The 19,933-nt window shown below is 46.6% G+C and overlaps 5 protein-coding genes across 5 annotated transcripts; 3 read left to right on the top strand and 2 right to left on the bottom strand.

Moving 5' to 3' along the window:
• Positions 1–203: 203 nt before the first annotated feature.
• LOC128725663 (uncharacterized) lies at positions 204–3,235 on the bottom strand. Its single transcript, XM_053819424.1, has 7 exons — positions 2,966–3,235; positions 2,745–2,891; positions 2,520–2,672; positions 2,288–2,429; positions 904–2,216; positions 731–833; positions 204–667 (listed from the first exon to the last, which is right to left on the bottom strand). The coding sequence occupies exons 1-7, from the start codon at positions 3,233–3,235 to the stop codon at positions 204–206; spliced, it is 2,592 nt and encodes an 863-aa protein (XP_053675399.1).
• A 1,407-nt stretch (positions 3,236–4,642) lies between these two features.
• LOC128723986 (uncharacterized) lies at positions 4,643–7,806 on the top strand. The gene is made up of 2 exons (XM_053817751.1): positions 4,643–5,258; positions 7,017–7,806. The coding sequence occupies exons 1-2, from the start codon at positions 4,643–4,645 to the stop codon at positions 7,763–7,765; spliced, it is 1,365 nt and encodes a 454-aa protein (XP_053673726.1). The 3' UTR covers positions 7,766–7,806.
• A 600-nt stretch (positions 7,807–8,406) lies between these two features.
• On the top strand, positions 8,407–9,101 carry LOC128723984 (uncharacterized). The gene is made up of 2 exons (XM_053817749.1): positions 8,407–8,696; positions 8,774–9,101. The coding sequence occupies exons 1-2, from the start codon at positions 8,407–8,409 to the stop codon at positions 9,099–9,101; spliced, it is 618 nt and encodes a 205-aa protein (XP_053673724.1).
• A 94-nt stretch (positions 9,102–9,195) lies between these two features.
• On the bottom strand, positions 9,196–11,181 carry LOC128725283 (ran GTPase-activating protein). The gene is made up of 3 exons (XM_053819016.1): positions 11,076–11,181; positions 10,616–10,938; positions 9,196–10,551 (listed from the first exon to the last, which is right to left on the bottom strand). The coding sequence occupies exons 1-3, from the start codon at positions 11,179–11,181 to the stop codon at positions 9,196–9,198; spliced, it is 1,785 nt and encodes a 594-aa protein (XP_053674991.1).
• A 2,000-nt stretch (positions 11,182–13,181) lies between these two features.
• Positions 13,182–19,906, top strand: LOC128727625 (maternal protein tudor). The gene is made up of 6 exons (XM_053821555.1): positions 13,182–15,019; positions 15,106–15,253; positions 15,375–16,041; positions 16,136–16,364; positions 16,456–17,218; positions 17,298–19,906. Exons 1-6 carry the CDS (start codon positions 13,182–13,184, stop codon positions 19,089–19,091), a joined length of 5,439 nt encoding a protein of 1,812 aa, XP_053677530.1. The 3' UTR covers positions 19,092–19,906.
• The last annotated feature ends 27 nt before the right edge of the window (positions 19,907–19,933 follow it).

The raw sequence follows: 19,933 nt of genomic DNA, 5'->3' as shown, positions 1-19,933 counted from the left end.
ACTGCAGAAAAGTGCTAGAACAGTTAGCTTCTAAAACGATTGTGTGGATGACAAATTCAGTTATGAAACCAACCCTTGTTTTATCAGGTTTATTCATAAAAAACACGTTTTGTATTTATAAGTAATAACAACAAACAAATCACACTCTCTGGGAACACTGTTTTTATTCTGAATCCACCAACTACTGGCATGCCAAATTACATTTACAAAGTGCATGATCCGTAGCAGTAGACATGCCGCTTTGGCGGTTCGTTTGTAACAGGTGAGAGCAAACGACGTCTCGCTATGACTATACTTGAATTAAATACACTAGTAAGGGCTACGTTTTGCTTGAACGCTCCGTCAGACGATCCTGTGTTTTGCGGGGCCCAAGCCGTTGTAGCTTTTAGACGTGCCTTAGTAGATTTTAACGGAACTGGTCGACAACCAGAGAACCTAAAACCAAAACGTGCCGTGGGTGCTTGGTTGGGTGGAGGCAATGCCGTCAACCGCTTCGAATTGCAGTCCTCAAATGCCTCCTCCAACGTTAATTTTCTCGTTTGCCTTTGAGTAGTGTCGAATGACAACGGTTTCGGGTATACCATGGCCGTAATTTTATAACAATTTTTAGTAGCAATAATTTTCAATCGCCGTCGATGATACCTCAAATATAGTTTCTCCAAGTACTCTGCAATAGACACAACATCGTTTAACATCGTCTGCTCCGTCGCACAACGTACGGCATACTTACGTTCATAACTGAACATAAAAGGTCCTAAGCCATCGCCACAAATATCCTGTAGATACTCGTAGAAAAAGATATCCGATCGTCCATTGAGAAAAAATCCTGCGCTCTATAAGTACATTAGGATTTATCATTAGGATTTTTAACACAATAAAATCTACAATATAATGAAAACTTACATTGAAATGTGGCACGAGGTACTCTGGGATCGTTTGACTATCAATGTGATAAAAGTACGGCAGCAATTCTCGCAACGCAAATTCCCCTATCGCCCACAATCCGCGAAAAATGCGCGACAACCAGTTAAAGTCCATCGTGCCTGTTTTCCGCTCCTGAAAGTAGCGCTGCAGACGTTCCACCAACAGAAAAGTACACTCCTGTTCGACAAAGCCCCATTTGCTAGCGCACAGACCAATTACTCTGCAAACGCTGTCAACGAGATAATCTTCACAAATTAATGTCGTAATGTTTTCACTTTCCAGTGTGGTCGAGTTGGGGTTATGAACCTCTCCACCACCGTCGCTGCTTTCCGACATAGGCAGGCTAACGTTCTCTTCCGGATCGGCATCGATTAGCGTTGGCCGAGCTTCGGGATCAATTTTAATTTTGCACGCTTCGGGTTTCATATCAAACATCGTCACATTGCTATCCACAGCAGAAACTGCGGCAGTAGCATCGGTAGCAAGAGAATTTAACATTTCATTCGTCAGTATTTCGGTACCATGAAGCGCACCGACCGAATGATCAGCATGCGTTGCTCCCACCACCGATGTGGCCTGTTGTACGATGAAATTTGTAGCGTTCCCTTCGTACGTTTCTGGTTCGAATTCGGTTTTCACTTGAAAGCCCTCCACAACGCCATCCGCTATTGATCCTGTCCCAACGATGCCATCATCCGCAGCTTGCTGCTTGTCGAGACCCTGCACCATTGAGAAGAGAGCTTCGTATTCATCCTTGATGTTAAGATCGATCCCATCCGCACCGTCTGTAATGTTCTCGATACTACGTAACAATTGTTCCGTGGCGTTTGAGCTGGAGTTATTGGAATCATCCGCCGCGGGCAAATTATTGTCCAGCAACGCCATACGATTATTGAACATGGGTGAAATATTGTCCAGCACTTGCTGAACTTGCTGTTCCTGTACCGGTTGTTGTTGTTGAGGATCGCAAAGGGACGCTACCGACCGCTGCCCTTGCTCGTTGGATTGCAGTACCTTGGCATGCACGAATCCTGCAGGACCAAGCAACAGATTGACAAACAACTGGCTAAGCAAGCTTAACTCCAGCGTTAAATCAGAGTGCGCAACGTGACAGTTTTGAACTAGGGCTTCCAAGTACTCCAGTGAGCGGCGCAAGGTGTCTTCGGTGTATTCAAAACCGAGCATTTCAATCGCCTTCGTTAACAGCAACTTCATCAGAGAAGGCGTATGCGCATTGTACTGTAGTACGTCAATTGCCATATTGAAACATGCATCGTCCCCGATGAAAATAGCTGCAAAATAAGATTTAGTTTTATCGTTAGGCTGCTGCTTCTCAAACCAATTTATCGCTAGCGTTTACAACCATCGCATATATTGTTATGCATCGCAATTAGATCCTCCGCAATGTCTGTTTCCGCCATCCAGGTGGTGCTAAGTACCGGCACATTATGTTGCTCTAGCGTTATGTTTTTAATGTACTCTTGGCGCAAATCCAGCACTTCATCCTGTGGGTGGAAGATGCTTCTTTAGCGTTACGTTGCAACACAAGGCTACGCATTCTAACTAAGTACGCAATAACATATTGTTCTACGAACCGAATTGAAAAAGTACGCTCCATCGTACTCAATTTTGTCCCAGGGCTCACTATTGGCTCCTACGACCGGTGGCACATCAGAGTCTTTCAACACTTCGTTGACCAGATCGAATGTAACCCGACCACTCGAATGGCGGCTGTAAGTTTTTATGCTCTGGAAAACATGTTCAAAGCAATAATGAATCGATGGTACGATTTTGCTGTATCAAGGGGTCGTCATATTTACGTTGGCACATTCCCACAGCTTATAGGTGGCGTCTTCCGCTAGCTTCTCGTACACCTCTGAGGCAACTTCCGTTTCCTGCTTGTCGTGCTGCTCCCACGCGGTACGAACAGATCTCGAACTTAGTCCGGCATAGCATTTATAACAAGACTGGACATAAAAGAAAAAAAAAAGCAAATAAACACTTGATACAGCACGCCGATATCATCCACAGTTGAATATACCTTTTCTTTTAAAGATCCCATGTTCGAGGCATCGTTGCCGGAAGAATCGCTTTGCGGCAATGCATGTTTATGAAGATGTTGCGACTGTTGTGGCACCTGATTGGTGTTTGATGTGGCCGAGCCAGTATTGAAAACACCGCCTGAATTTTGCTGGTTGGGGTTGACGCTATTGTTGTTGCTATTGTTGGTGTTACTGCTGGATGATTTTGTGCGCTGTTTCACCCTTGTCGAGGAGGCTTTTTTCGGACTTGGTTTCATTGCGCCTGCCATTTGCCACCCCCAACCACGGTGGCGAGTTAACGGATTTGCGAGAGCGCCCTTTCGCTTTAGAAAACGTAAACACACACCGACAGTTCACTATCAAGTTGATATCATGTTCGACCAGCTACACCGGCTCAACCTGCCCATGGCCATTTTTGCACCAAACAAACGACTGTCAATGTTTCGAGTAAACAACACCCGTTGACAACAGATCCTTTGCTTTCCTATTTTGCTCTCCTGCGCAATAATTGGTGCAAATTTCTGATTTAAGAAACATAATAATTGTATATATATATATATATAATAATAATTGTAAAAAGCATAAAAAACATCACTTTATTAACACGTTCCACATTGTTAGGCTCGATTGCTGTTAAACCGGTAGCTCTCTACGATCATGTCGCTACGTTTTGTATGCACATGGGCATTCGTAAACACTGTTTGACAGCTGTATAATCTACAAAAGTAGCATTCTCGGAAGTACTGCTTTGATACGCGACATTATATTTATTTGTGCTTGATACTTTTTAATGTTTAAAATTCTCAACTTCGAGGATTAACACAAATTGTTCTATTCCTATTCCAAAGAGTGAACACGTGTGGCAAAATACAAGGATTCAAGTGGGGGACCTTCACCGAAGACATGCTCCTTATTTTGAGTAAATTTGGATAGAATTAACGAAAAGCGCGGAATCAAGGTAAAATGTTAAAACTTTTGAACTGTGAAACTTGTAACAATCTTTTTGTTGCCTTTAGCCAACATTTATGTTATTACGTGATAGATCATGAGCTACCACGACAGACGGTTCGACAGAAATGAGTCCTCGAAGTCGAATCGAAACGAGTCTCCCAGGAAGCGACGAGAATCACCAGAAAGATACAACCACAGCTCGAATTATTCACGAAAATTTCAACAGAACAATGGTCGGCAACATTACGGCAATCGAGATTGGGTTACGAACACATTCCCAAATCGAAGTATCAACTATGACCCCAACCGCTATCGCTATGTGAGAAATGAGCAAAGTTGCACGAAAGATGGCTATAATGAAAACTCAAAGTTTCAACATTCGGACCATACGACGCAAGAAAGTTCTACAAGCAAAAGGCATAGGCCGTACGATGTACATCCAGGGTATGTTAGAAAATAATTTTCAAGTTTTTTTTTACTAGTAGAACAGAGAAGCAAAGTTTTACAATTCGAGAGTTTACGAATGTTTCAGAAAATATACCGAATCATCGTCCATTACAAGTTTACAACGAAGTAAAACAGAACCGTGGCAACGAGTGCAATCCTCTGCATGTGAATTTCAACGAATAAATACAGCATTACAGGAGGTTTGTTCATAACCGATACTGCGAAGTCAACAGGTTTATTGTACGAGACATCTCTTTTAGGTTCAATCCGGCGAATCGATGACACTGATTGACCGACTAATCGCCGATGAAGCGATTCGAATGTTGTCTGAAGCGTCGTCTGGGAATAAAACTACTTCGCTGAACGAACCATGTGAGCCGATGGAAATTGTAGCCGCGTCAACGAGAAACGAACTAACAGAAACCACCACAACCCCCGTTAATAGTACAATCACTGAACAAGCGGCAGTACGTGCCGCCGATTCAATGTTGCTGCAAAAGAGTGCCGAACAGGTGACGAAAAAGTTAATCAATCAGCTGTCTACCATGAACAAGTACGATCTAAAGCAAATAATTCATAACCCTGCCGGTAAATACGAAACGGCGTTGAACAAACATGCGCAGAATAAACTGCGGGCAGAAGTAAGAAAACAATTGAACAATATTCGTGTCAACGAAATGATCAGTCCATGTGGGAATGGTGTTGAACCCGATGAAGCGATAGATGCAGAGAAAATACACCCTGAATTGTTGGAGCAAATTGGAAAAACATTGGATTTAAATTTCTTTACCCTCCCAACGATAGATTTGAATGAACTGAACCAGCGAGAGGTTCCCAGTGAGGAGGTCGTAGACAAATATTCGCTTTCGCTAAAAGACATTGGATCGGTAAATAGTAATGAGAATCGGTTATCAAAGGGCAACAGTCCCATTCACTCCAGTCATGAACAAGTGATTGCATCCAGTACTGTATCTATCAATTCCACAGCCAAAAGGCTTGCCGAGAACAATTCTATCCACGAATCCACGAATATGAACATCGAGCCCGAACCTGCAAGTGACCAGAGTTTGGAATCATTAAAGCATAATTCAGCTGATCGAGGTAGCTATCTAAGAATTAGTAGCGTACAAGAATTGAACAGAAGACTTAATTCCTTCGATGATGCCAATGCTACGTATAACACAAATACGTTGCATGCTCCAAAAACTACTCCAAGCCCTGCTGTAGGAGAAAAAGATGTAGTTTGCCAAATCCAACCTGCATTAGCAGTGACCAAACCCATAAGCCCGATGAAAAACATTTGGAAAGCTCCGTTTCTCCAAGCAAGCAGTATCCAACAATCAATTCCAAATTCTCATACAGACCAACAACTGGTCGGTACACTCAATTTAAATAAAGCCACAGCTACGCCGTTCCAATCCGTAGTGCACACCGGACCAACAAATCAGACTTCTACCGATGGCTCTATCATAAAGCTGGGAGAACACAATAACACCATAGAATATATTCAGAACGTACAAGAGCGAAACAAAGGCAAAAGGACACTAGAGAAGAGTACCTCCCTAAAAAGTCCAGTACTTTGGCAATGGCATGATTTCGAAGCAAAAGTTAGCGAGATGTATTCTACAAAAAATGCTCAGCCACCGGATAACTCCTGTCCTTCAAAGTCACCCGCAGCGAAGCGAATGGCATTGAATAAACCACGAAATGTAAATCAGCATACAAAACAAAAAACAACCGCCCCATCATCTGAAACAGAGTCATTATCACATCCTTCCTACCAAGCTTGTATGGTAGGATCGAATGAAAAAAATGACTTGCGCACAAAATCACCTGTTCCGGTTGCTATCTCTAGTTTACGTTCAGCACAGGATTTAGACCACCAGAAACAACAAGCAAGCATGTTAAGAATAGACAAAAGCTTAACAAAAAGCAAAGCTAATAAAGCATCAAATCATACCAAAAAGTTGACCAACAGCGCGCGTAACAAAAAAAAGAAAGCAAAAAACACACGACAAAATAAGAAACCCAACAGGTTCGTAGCTGCAAATAAAACTGAAGCTTGCCTTGAACCCAGCATAAATAATGTAAAATTGTTTGAAAGTATAATAACACCAGCGAACTGGCCCCGGAGCAATGGGTCCATGCCACAATTAGAACCTCATGCTGATGGTACGGGACATGTGACGTGCTCATCGTTGACCCCAACGGGTGATACTATTGATGATCGAATATTGGCAAAAAGTTTTGCAGAAAATAGTAACCCACATCATCATTTCGAAAAAACAAAAGAATCAAATCAGACAAATAAGGCGCAAGAAGAAAATTCAATTCCTTACATCAAAGTTCTAGACGCTGCCAGATTGCAGGTTCGTTCATTTGCAGCATCGGACCGAATACATGCGGACGGTGATAATATAAGCAAAGACAGCACAAAAAGTTCATCGGTGCATTTAAAGCAACATTCCATTTCGTTGGAAACATCCAGTACACGACGATTGTCACAAGAAATGCTCAATGTTGAACGAAACGCGACATTATTAGAGCAAAGGGATGATGTCCAAACTGAGAAACATGTCAAAAATTTGTTAGATACAAATTACGATGAATTTGAAACAATGGAAACCACCGTTAAAAATGGTACTGATGCAGAAATCACAAACAGTAACAACGGTGTAGCAGATAATGAGGAACAACGTACAAATAATTCTGACACGTGTGCACCCAGCTCCCCAGGATACATTCTCCCTGATAACATAGAGGGAACTCATTTGTCTTCATCGGTTATTGACAATGCATCAGCTAACGATCAGCCTTTAGGGAACGAGATCGAAGACAAATATTCGCCTGATCTAAATGGGTCAGAAAATGCTGGGACATACCCACAGCTAACCGTACAAGACAGTCCGATTGATTCTGTTTTGCCATCCACCCGTCTGCAACATTTGCTTACGATCATCGAGCAAATGGAATCCATCGAGGCGCAAACGATGCAACTGTTCAATCGCAAGATGCAAATCGATGCCACGATAATGAGGCTCAATTCGGAGCGAATGGAAATCGACCAACAGCTGGTGCAGCTGCAAAATGATCGCGGAAAACAATTGAGCACGTTACGTTTGAACATGCTCGACACATCGTCGATCGGTACGAGTCGTTCAGTTTCTCAAACTCATGCAAACGATGTCGCGAATCTTGCACCGGGTCCATTGAATCTGGGCATCTTGAATCCTTCCGAAATTAACCAGAACCAGCAGTTTAACGCGGGAGTTCAACAGGAACGAACTATCCGACGAATTACGCCAATAAGTGGTAAAAGTGTGTTGATGCAAATATTTCAGAGAATGCGTGCTTCGTCGGAGCGATCGACTGACGATAATCCAGTGATCGATCATGCATGAATCTGTGCCTATAGTTTGTATCATAGATATAATGGATCGATAAATATATGCTATGTTAATAGTATAGTTGCGTTGATATATTTTATTTTTTATGCTTAAATGAGTTTCGTTACCCTTGTTACCGCGTTTTATTACGCTACGCATTTCTAAGACATAATCATGTGGATTCTTGAAATCGCATATCGTCGTACCAATAGATCGGAGACGAAAGCACGTGGTAACACAGGATCACGCTGCTTACCGTTTGTGCTACTACCAGATACGAATATAAATGTGCTTGCACTCTTATTAAGATCGATTTTGTCGCTTTGTTTAATCGGAAATGTTTGTTTAATTTTCCGCATGAGGTTAAATTCTTTTACAATTGTTGATTATTGTAATGCATTTCAAAATTTCGTAATCCACTATTTCATTGCTCAAAATAATGCAACTTCGATTACCAATAAGCATAGTGTATATGTCAAAAAAATGTGCTTGAGTATAATGATATGTGCTACTGTACATTGTCAATATAAAATATTACAATATAAAACATTCCGTTAGCCATTTTAAACCGCCATCGCTGTCAATTTTGATGCGGGAAGTATTTGTATTTCTGGTTGATAAAAAACGTAGGTTTTTCGAATCTGAACAAATTCGTCATGGCATCCCTTCGTTCGTTCATGATTCGAATGCAATACATCGATCGGTCGTCGCCAATTCCACCCAAACGCAGACGTGAAAGACGGCATTCTTCAGCTGCCTCAACTAGCACTAATATTTTTGCTGATACAAACAATAACGCGTTACTGCAACCGGTCGTCAATCCTTCACGAAGGCGTCGCAAAGTGCCGGCATTCATTTATGAAACACAACCTTTCAAAACCGGAAACGGTAACCAATCGTCCCAGCTGGCTAGCGTGCAAAGATTCGATGGATTAGATGTAAAACTGTGAGCATGATAACACTACAGTACGGTGTAGAATAGGTAATGACTAATTTCTTCCCAATTTCGAATTCACGTACTAGGAGAAGCGAACAACCTTTGTTGGTTTCTGCCGAAAGGTTCTTTACGATCGTGCAAGCCGTTTGCGCAACCAACAGCTCGGAGAACTATTCCGTGTCCGCAGTGTATTGCGTGCCGCGCATGGTGCCAATATCGAACGTTTCAACTGCATTCCTGCATTACGATACAGAAACGAAAAGCGAAACTATTCGTTACTGCACCACCATCGAGTTTCGGCGCCAATACTGTCCCGTAGCTAAACAGATGATTTCGGCAGAACAGTGGAATCCAGAGGATTCGGAACCAGCGAGTTTTGTGTCGTACGCCTGTTACAACGTTTCGGCAAATTGAAATGAAAAATGAACAACAAAGTAGTAGATTACAATTAGACAATGTCTTTAGTATGATCCCTGATGGGATGCTTCCCTTTATCATTCAACGTCTGTTATCCTTTCAGAGTGAAAAATGTCTCGAACATGTTAGTTTCCTCCTCCGGTATTAGATTCTGTTTGATGGCCGCCCGTAACACTTGCTGGCACATCTGCATGTTGTAGCTCGGCCGGAAGCTACGATCTTCGGACTTGAGCAACCCGAGTTGGATGAGCACAAAGTTCCGCAAGCTTCGCAGTCGCTTATTTGCCTTGGCAAATGCAAACGCATCCTTGTACAGCGCTAGCGCGACGTTAAGCGCCTCCGGTTGCTGTTCGCTCAGGTCGCTGCACTTTAGAATCGTAAAGGCCACGTGCACCAGATAATCATCTTTTGGAATCGCGTTCAGGTACTCGCGGAAAGCGGTCACCTTGTCTTTATCCGGCAGCGACTCGAACAACGTCGCCGAGGGAAAATTCTGCCTGCAGAATGAATCAACGGTGTGCGGAAGCGTCGAATCCAAATCAATAGACACCGTCGATGAATCAAGGTTCGCTTTTACGCTTTGATCCTTCATGCGCAATAATAGCGATTCCTCGGCGCTTTCCCTCTCTTCATTTGGTTCTCCCTCGCCGTAGCCTTCCACATTCTCGTCTTCCTCGTCTTGCACCGTTTCATCACCATCCTCGTCGTCGTCTTCTTCTTCTTCTTCATCACTTACGTCCTCGTCTTCCTCCTCGTTATCATCGTCCTCCTCTTCTTCCTCCTCCTCTTCGTCGATGTCACCAGCATCCTCCTCCAACTCGATTACGTTTACTCGGCCGTACTCCTGCATCAGCTCCTCCAACTGCTCACAGCATTCTTCGCCAAACTGGTTGCCATTTAGCACAAGCGAGCGTAACTTGTGCTTGTTCGCGGCAGCATTCACCAGCGCAAAGCCTCCGTCAGATCCGATTTCGTTCAACCCGAAATCCAACACTTCCAGATCGGTGTGGGCCTCGTGCAACGCCTCGCCGATGAGTATCGCTCCTCGGGTTTTGAGCAGACAGTCCCCAAAGTTGATTTCCTTCAAGTGTACCAACGGCTGTAACGCCTCCGACAACGCAGCTGCCCCTTTTGGACCAATCGTGTTATCGTTCAGGTTCAGGATGCGCAAATTAGTGTTTACTTTAAACGCCTCCGAGAGGGCTTCGATGCCCTTATAGTATATTCCATTTTGTGGCATTTCTATCTGCTCCAGCGTACCGATTGCGGCAAACATGGTCGACAGTGCTGCAGCTCCAGAATTTTCTAACCGATTACGGCCGGCTATGAATACTTTCAGTGCGAGCGGTTTGCCGGCTTTTTGGCTGCCGCTGTGTCCATCCAGAAGGGCTTTGGCGAGCATGGTTCCTCCTTCGATGCCCAAACCGCAGTTGTTTAATTTCAGTTCCTGTCGGGTTGATACAAAATAGCATAAGAGAAAAATACAAGCAAAAAGTCTTTTAAATGCGTACCTGTAACGTGAAACATGTGGTACTTTTCAACAAATCCACTAGCCCAACCATACCGTTCGGTCCCAGTGCATTATCGGAGCAATCGAGCACGGTAAGCTGGGCTCCTGCGGTTATCATGCCTTGCCCGAGCGCCTTCAGCGCTAGTGGAATTTCTTCCTTCATACGCCCGGTAAATAAATCCTGCCACAGAGCACGCTTGAGCTCGGGATGTTTCTCGAGCGCTTTGGCAATTCCCTTGGCGGCGTCTACGCCGAGCGTGTTACCTTCCAAGTTTAGGAAACGCATGTCAGGACACGCATTTATTGCGTCGATCAGATCTTTTGCTGCAAATGCGTAATAAACATGATAATGCCCAGTTATAGTGCAATAAGATGTAAGGGTTCGATGCCAACACTGAACATGCAGTTGTGATGCATCTGCAGCAGATGCATTGTGCCGCCAACCGGCCAGGTGTGCATACCTTGTGCTTCCGTTCCCCATTTCGACGCTTTTCCAACCCATTTCACGCCGAGCTGATCAAGGTCGGTAAGGGCGCTGGTAATAGAGCCCAAATCAAACGTTGCCATCGTAGAAAATTGTGGTTTTTCTACTTTGTTTACACACTGTTTAATTTACCGCAGAAGTTACAAAAAATACAAGGTTATGTTTATATGGATGCTGATGTAGTCGCTCCTTTCAAATACTGTTAACTACAAAACAGCTGACTACAAAACTACTGGGATGGGTTCTACTCGTCTACGGAAACATTACACTGCAATATTGGCGAACATTTGTATTGTACAATTGATTAAATTACGTTTTTGGTCAAAAAATGGAATCTCTTGCAAAGTACCGCACAAAACAATCGCGCGCTCACATACACTTTGACATGCGAAACAAACGCCAATTTCAAAATGCATCTCCGTCAGCTGCATAGCTGGTAAAAACGTCAAAACTGCGACAAAAATTTCAAAAATTAAAGAAAACTATACGAAAACACATAATTCTACATTTTTTCTCTGTTTCTAGTGTACCTATCTTTAAAATTCATCCATTTATCATAAATTTCTCACGTATTTTTTTCTTTATTTTAAAGCACATTTTATAACAAGGATCCTTGATCGTTGATCACGAATTATGACTCGGCTTGAAGAAACGATCGTAGATCAGGTATTAAGGGATTCAAGCTACCTCGATGTGAGTAAAATAGTCGATCAAACAAAATTTTTCAAACTGTAAAATTTGGTATACAATACTCTGAGTCAAGTCTGGATTTTTAATTGTTATATTCTATGCAGCAAGAACCCTGCAAAAAATCCTTATCCACAGAGCAGATAAGAAAAAAGCGACATTATTTTTATTTTCATTTCATAAATAACGATCGTTGATGTAGTTATTTCAAGCTGTGAAGTTGGGTCTGGGATTTCACCGAACGATCAAATAATGCGCATTGGGAAGGGTTCAAAATGTTGGTTGGGACCATTTTCATTTGTTGCATTCCATCGCTCACCTACGGTCAGCCGAATAAGCGACAGACACAATAAAAGTCCATCTGGTGCGCTGTTTCGGAAACGTTTTGCTCTCCGCTCCGACAAAACCCCTCCGGTAAGTGATTTTCCTCATCGGGGGCACGGCCATTGGTAGGCAAAAAAAACCCCACAGAAAGATAAAGAATATAGATAAGAAAATAACGCACGCAAACCCCAAAATCGGCGGCGTGTATGATGTTGCGTTCGCAAGGGGCAATTGCGATCACCATGCCGTTTTGGAAGTTATCCTGCCGGCCCATCAGCAGCCACGTTGGGATCCTAGCGTACGGAAACGGGATCACCGAGAGCCATAATTGCTGCGATGGTGGCGTGGAATCGAAAGTTCCGCCTCTTATTGATGGGAAGCGGAAAAGTGCAGCAATTGCGTCAACTCATCTCCAAACATACGTTTAACGAAACCGGAGCAAAGAGGAACGGTAACGGTACACTTTGGCCACCGGGCGCCGATTTCTCGTCCACGTTTGCGGGCGGCTTGCGTCCGAAGGCGAATGGGAAGGAAAAATTGATAAAGTGCAAGTAAGGTGGAAAAACATGCGACGCGATCGTCGGGCGGATGCGCGCGCGCCCGAGAGCAAGTGATGCGTTCAGAAAAATCAACGTTTACACATTTCTTCTCCCCCCCCCCCCACTCCTCCCACAGGCCGTAAAGGAGTGTGCACCCATTTACGCATTGTTTGCCATGTTTCATTCCGTTTCAGTTGCTGCAATCGAATCGCAAAGAGAAGCGCCCCCGGCCATCACCGTTGAACGCAATCCCCGGGGCGCACCAGCGGGCACGGAGGCAAGATATAAGCGATCTCCCCCTACTATCGAGCGGTGGAAAATGTGTAGTCAGTAAGGAAACTGCAACGTAGTGCTTTTGATTCCCGCTCGCGAATCGTCACAGCAGGTAATGCGATTCCCAATTTGGTCACGTTATTAACATACGGCACCACCCAATCGCGCCTAACATTCACGTCCGGTCCTTTCTTGTCTCGTTTTGGGCACACACACAGGTAAGCCGTTCGGAATTTGGTGGGCAAAAGGGCGGCACCGACATGAACATCAGTCGATACCAGGCGGCGAAAAACCTGCAGCCGGCACGTTCGCTGCGCTCGGCACCAAATCCCGGTCGCAATGCGCTCGGAGACTTCGGCTATCCGCCCCACCTGGTGGACGCTTTTCAACACGCGTCCCGTGCGGGTCCTGGCACCGGTGGTAGCGGTACTCCCGGGTCCTTCCCCAACGGTCATTCGCACCAGCGATCGAGCAGTCAATCACGCAAGCATGACGTTCTACGATCGCCCATGGGCGGCGGTGTTGGTTCCGGTGCGAGTCGCACGGCCACGCCCCAATCGCCAGGCAGTCTAACGTTCAACGCTAGCACACTAACGGTCGGGTCCTTGTACGAAGTGACCGTTTCGTTTGTGCAGAATGGTCCCAAACAGTTCATGGTGCAGGTGCGATCGGCGGAAGTCACGCTAAAGCAGATGATGAGCGCGTTGGCCCGCGTGCCATTGCGCACCATCAACCGCAAGCTGCAACTCGGCATGGCCTGCTTGGCTCGGTACTCGCAGAATCTCACCGTGTATCGCGCATTGATCACGGCACTCGGGCAGGACGGTTCGTGCACCGTTTCGTTCGTCGATTATGGCCACTCGGAGACGGTGCACCCAAGCAGCCTGTACGAAATTCCGCCCGAGTTCTTGCGGTACGAAATCTTCTCGACGCGGTTTGCCCTTTCGAACGTGCGCCGGCTGGAGGATGTGAACGCCGACGTGGCCGGTATCTTTTCGCGGTTAGTCGCGGGAAAAATGCTCACACTCAAGGTGACACCACCCGAGGGGGCCGCATTTGTGTCGTACTGCGAGCTGTATGAAAACGGGGACAACATTTTCCCCCGGCTGCAGGAGTTGTGCCGGGCGCAGATTTACCATTACCTGCCGCCGGGAAGCGTCCAGCGGGGAGCCAGCTTCTACGTCGTGATTCGGTACATCGAATCGTGTGCACAATTTTTCGTCCATCGGCTCGACAACGTGACCGTGTTCGATAAGATGATGGACGATTTGATCGTGCATTGCCAGGGCAGCGCTAGCGGTGTGCCGGGTGTGGTGAACGTTGGCGACGCGTATGCCGTCGGACTGGATCCGAATGATTTCTACCGTGCGGCAGTTGAGGAAACGCAACCCAATATCAAGGTGCGGCTGATTGACTATGGCAACTGCATCACCGTCCAGCGGAACCAGCTGAAGCGCATGTCGGCCGAATTTCTACACCAGCGACCGGAGGCGTACGAGTGTTGTCTGGAGGGTTTCGAGGGCTCGACCAGCGAAGAACTGTCGACGCCCCAGCTCGAGATGCTCTCGGAGAGCCCGGATGGGGATCGCAAAACCTTCAAGATGATCGTGTGCGACGTACGCGACGGAAAGACGATCGTGAACTTGTTCGACGAATCCCAAACGCCCGTACTTAACGTGTCGAAAAAGCTGCTCAAGCTAAACAATCCCATGAAGTTCGTAAAGGAACTCCAAAACAATCAGCAAAAGCAGCAAAATAAGCGACCGACATCTGGTGGTGGCGTTACCACCGCAAAGACTGATCTGCAGCAGGTGCTGCAGGCGAGTAGCAGTACGGATTCGGCCAAAGTGGCACTTTCGTCGAGTGGCGTTTCGTCGGGCCAGGGAGATTGCATTGATCTGACCAACGAGGAATGGAGCAGCGGACCGCCGTTGCCGGGGAATCAAAGCTCGGGATACGAACTGCAAGCTACGGCAAATGCGCATAGCCCATCGCGAAACAAGGATTCCTCGTCCGGTGCCAACAAACGATCGTCCGGCACCGTTGGTGCGGGAACTGGAGCAGCGCGCAACGACATTCCAAGGTTTAGTAAGGAACGGTAAGTGTAACATCCGGTTCTACTGCATTCATTGTGCACAGCACGATAATGAGAATTAATATCGTCTTTTTTTCTTTATTTTTAAGAAATCAAACGCCGTACTACTACGAACATGATGACCGCTGCGCTGAACCGAGCAGCCCGACGGTCTCCACAATGGCCGGAAACGATCGACAGAAGATGGACATGCGCAGCTTAGGGCATGTTGTAGAGCAGCATACAAATAACGCTTACGTTCCATCATCCAACGACTTGTAAGTTGCGAGTGCTGCAATCCCACGAAATGGAGACATGTTGAAGCAAATCATTTTCAACTGTTTTTCTTTTAAATTGCAGCACTAAACCGTCCATTCAGCCAGCAAGCAACGTTCAACCAACAGAGGAGTTCATGCCGTACCGTAGCACTTTCCCAGAGCAGATCGTACCGCTAAACACAAAGCAAGAGGTTGTCCTGTCGTGGTGGTACTCACCGGAGCAGTTCTATGTGAGAATGCGATCCGACGAGGACAAGTACCACGATATGATGAAGCAGCTGCAAAAGTTTTATCGCAACAAGCGAAACCAACAGCAACACCAACAGCAGCTACAACTGCAGCAGCAGGGAAGCCCGAAATCAACGAAACCATCGACCGGATCGATCGTCGTTGTGCGCCACCCAAAACATAATGCATTCTACCGCGGACGGGTTCTGAAATACAACGAATCCGTGCAAAAGTACAAGGTGGAACTCATAGACGGCGGTAACAAGCTTGTTCTGTCGGTAAACGATCTTTGGTTGGTGGAACGTCGCTTCACCAACCTTGCACCGTTGGCCATTGCGTGCACCCTACCGGATGTTCGTTTGCGGTGCGAGGTAAAGGAGCTGCAGAGTCGCATCGATGCGTATATCAGCAACGACAAACAGCTTGAGGCGACGTTTGGGGAACGCTCTGACGGCAAGTACCAATGTCAGATGGATTCGCAGGGGCGCGATCTCAAGACAGCGCTGCTAGAGGACAATTTCGTCGCGCAGGTTTATGCCGGTAAGCGATGCAGCTCACTACAATTAGTACCTTAGATAGAGAATTCAAAAACGCATAATTTTGTTTAACGTTTTCCGTTGTTACTCTTTCTTAGACATCGATCTCAATCGGCTCAAGGGCCAGACGTTGAAGGTGCAGCTGATGGAGGCAAAAAGTCTGAACAATTTCCGTGTAAAGCTGTGCGGGCATGAGGCCACATTTTGCTGCCGACAGGATGGCTGTGATTCGTTCACCAACCCGGTGGACGCTTTGGAGGAGGTTCGCGAAAAGTGGCTTGAGCGCAGCTGCCTAGCGCAGGTCGTGGAAGTATCCAGCGATGAGCGGTATGTTTAGAAGCGACCCTGTCTCTCATGAAACTCGTGATGTTACAAAATGTTACATTCATTTTTATGCTTTTTTTCGATTCGCCTACAGATTGATACTATCACTGTTGATTCCGCCACTGTCGGGCCAACCGAAGCCGACAATTGCAGAAATGCCGATCCTTATGAGCACTTTCAACGTGTTTGTTACGTACGTCGAACAAATCAACTGTTTGTACGTGCAGAATGCCCGCTGGCAAGAGGAAATCGTGAAACTGATGGACCAGCTTTTCGAGTATTACGAAAGCCAGCGGGAAGTGGTCCCACTGGTAAATCTGGCGATGAACGAAATGTGTGCCGCCAAATCACAGGATGACGGAAACTGGTATCGAGCGAAGATTGTCTCGCTGCAGGAGATCGACAAGATCGAGGTGCTGATGGTGGACTACGGTCACCGGGAGCAGATGAAGCACAGCGAGCTGAAAGTGCTGGAACCGCAGTTCCTGGAATATGGTGCATTTGCGCACCGTGTCCACCTGCCCATGGGAGCGATTGCGGGAGTGGAAGAGCAACGTATCAAAAGTGAAATCAGCGAGCTTACCGGATCGTACGAGTTGACGCTGAAGGTTATCGAATTCCGTAACGGCATCTGGATCGTGGACATTACGTCAAACGACTACAGCATCGTGAACGTGCTCAAGGATCGCCAGCTGGTGGCTGATCTGGATTATGAGATCATTCTCAACCAGCGGCAGGCTTCGACACCCACGCCGGGAGCTGTCGTTCGTCCTTCGGTTCAAGATCATGAGGCGAAACACCAGAACATCCGGGCGAAAATTTGCCACGTAGATAATCCCAGCCAGTTGTTTATTCAGGTAAGATGAGCAGCTCACTCACGCGGATTGCCTTTGTGGTGTATTTAAAATGTTAATTACCAATCTACCCTTTTCATAGCTCGAGAGCGATCTGAAGGATTTGAATCAGCTGCAGGAAAATTTGCAAATCATCGCTTCGTCCCTACCGCCACTACGCGATTTCTCCGCCGATCGTTATTGCATTGCCCAGTACTCGGCGGATGATTTGTGGTACCGGGCGCTCATCATCGACAGCCACGATGATCTCATCATACAGTTTGTCGACTTTGGCCACACGGACATTGTGACGAGCAACAAAAAGAGCAGCCTGCGGGACATTAACGACGATCTGATGCGGTGGAAGGTGTACGCAAAGCAATGCGCCATGCTGGTACAACCGATGGCACCGGAGGACAATGGCAGCGATATGCGCAGGAAGAAACTGGCGTGGAATGAGGTGGCGACTACGATTCTCCGTGCGCTGGACGAGGTCGATGTGCAGTTTCTAGCGGAAGCACAGGGCGTACACTACATCAGTGTGCGCAGCGGTGAAAAGGACATCGTTGAGATGCTTGTTGAGAAGAAGCTAGCCACTCGGTTGCTGTACGTTCCGACGGGTCAATTGTGCTTCACCAGCCACACGGAGTCGATCGACGAGTTTTATCTGCAGCTCGAACGCGACATCCATCCCCTGGACATTATGTCTAACTATCTGGCTGACGTTAGCAAGTTTGCCGATGTCTCGGAACCGCCCGAGGTGGGATTGGTCTGCTTGGCGGAATTTGTCGACGACGGACTGTGGTACCGGGTGCAAGTACTGACCGTGAGACAGCCGGGCGAATACGAGGTGCTCTTTCTGGATTACGGCAATCGGTCGATCGTGCACAAGCTAAAGCACCTCGAGCCCAGCATCGCCGAGTTGACGCGGCTCTGTACCAGATGCACGCTACGATTGCCAGAGAACGTGAAAAGCTGGTCGGTAGCGGCCCAGGATAAGTTCCGCGAACTGACGGCTATGGGAGAGACGGTGTTTACCGTGCAGTTGTACAGCCCCGGACCGGTCTTTGCTACTGTCGAGCTATTCCTCGCGGGTCGTAACATTGCCGAGCAGCTGGTGGCCCTGTGCGAGAAAGGTGCCAGCGCCTCTACAGATGGGATGAGTTCGAGCTTTTTCCTGCTGGGAGACGACAACCGGCTGGACGATAGCTACCAGCTCGAGGACGATAAGGTGCATGTTAGCCACGTCAACTCACCGGCCGAGTTTTTCATCCAGTTTGACAACAGCTTCGACGCGTTGCGCAACATGGAGGAACTTTTGGCGGCCACCGCGCACCAGTGCGAGGTGATGGCTGCAGCCGACATTCGAAATGGGCTCTTTTGTCTGGCGCAGCTCGTGCACAGTGGTAAGTTTTGTCGAGCGATCGTCCTCTCGGAGGTTCACGGTGGTCAGGCCACGTACCATCAGGTGTTGCTGGTGGATTACGGCAACCGAGCGGCTGCTACCGAACTACGCAAAATGCCACCCAGCATCGAGGAAATGTCTCGGCTGGCGAAGAAGTGCTGTCTGGAACACTACCTGTCGATCGATGAGGTGACGCTTGGGGCAAAGCGCTGGAGCGCGTTGCGCACTCGACTCACCGAGCTGGCCGACTCGGGAAAGGCGAACTTTACGTTTGAAATCGTACGTAACGATTGCGATCCGCTCATCATACGCCTGTTCACGCCGTCGGGCGCCAACGTGGAGGATCTGCTCCGGATGGAGGACGGATGTAACGATGAAATACCTAGCAGCCTTGTCGCCGGTCCCGGTGGCTCTGCGGAAGTTACGAAGCGAGCCAAGCCGAAGCAGGCATTCTTCCGGGCAAATAGTGATCTGGAATTTGTTGATAATTAGCCAACATGCGCTGCAGTCGTGGATACTACACAGCTCGCTCGGCACACAGTAAAGAGGCTTCCATTGTGATGGCATGCAAAACCGTAACGACCGTTACGTTGTGGGTCAGCTGACGCTGCCGGTCAACCCCGTTGGTTCCTGCTTGAAGTGTAGCGCTTCAAATGCGATAAGGAGATCATCGGTTCCGGTAAAACGCAGCTTCACCCAGTAACGATGATTTCGAAACAAACGCTATTTACGAAACACACAAAATGCATCGCGTTTGATGCTCATACGCACATTGTTTTTTTCTCGTTTCATCATAATCTGCGCCATGCTCTAACACGCTCATCGAAGGGCAAATATGGGATAATTTTTTATACTCTTAATTTTTGCGCATTATTACACCTGTTGTTCATCACTAACTAAACTACTCCTTCAACTACTAGTCTCCGTAGTGCATTGTAAGAGCACTCTCTTTCTCTCTCTCTCTCTCTCTCTCCATGAGGAATGATCCTGCCGAAGGGCCCCTAGAGCATTCAAATTACAATGCATATTGAATTGCGACTGGAACAAGCATCAGTACCTCAGGTCGGCTTTCAGAATGCTAACACCTGAGCTAGATCGCGCCTTCAAAAGTGTCTTATGAGGGAGACGTACGTGTTATATAATAATCTCGTGCCTTGCAATAATTTCCATCCAGCTATAGGGCGGAAGAGTATTTAACCTGAAAAGCATATGTGTTAAGAATAACAGAAACAAAACGAGAATAGAAACGATTACCTACCACATATTGTTACAATTTGTTATATCCCATCATTGTTGTATTAAATCATTGCGAATAAAATCATAACTATCGTGAA

The sequence above is a fragment of the Anopheles nili genome, chromosome 3, assembly GCF_943737925.1.
Source record: "Anopheles nili chromosome 3, idAnoNiliSN_F5_01, whole genome shotgun sequence".
NCBI lineage: Eukaryota > Metazoa > Arthropoda > Insecta > Diptera > Culicidae > Anopheles > Anopheles nili.
The sequence above is the reverse complement of the archived record's forward strand: the minus strand, read 5'-3'. Positions and strand labels throughout refer to the sequence as shown.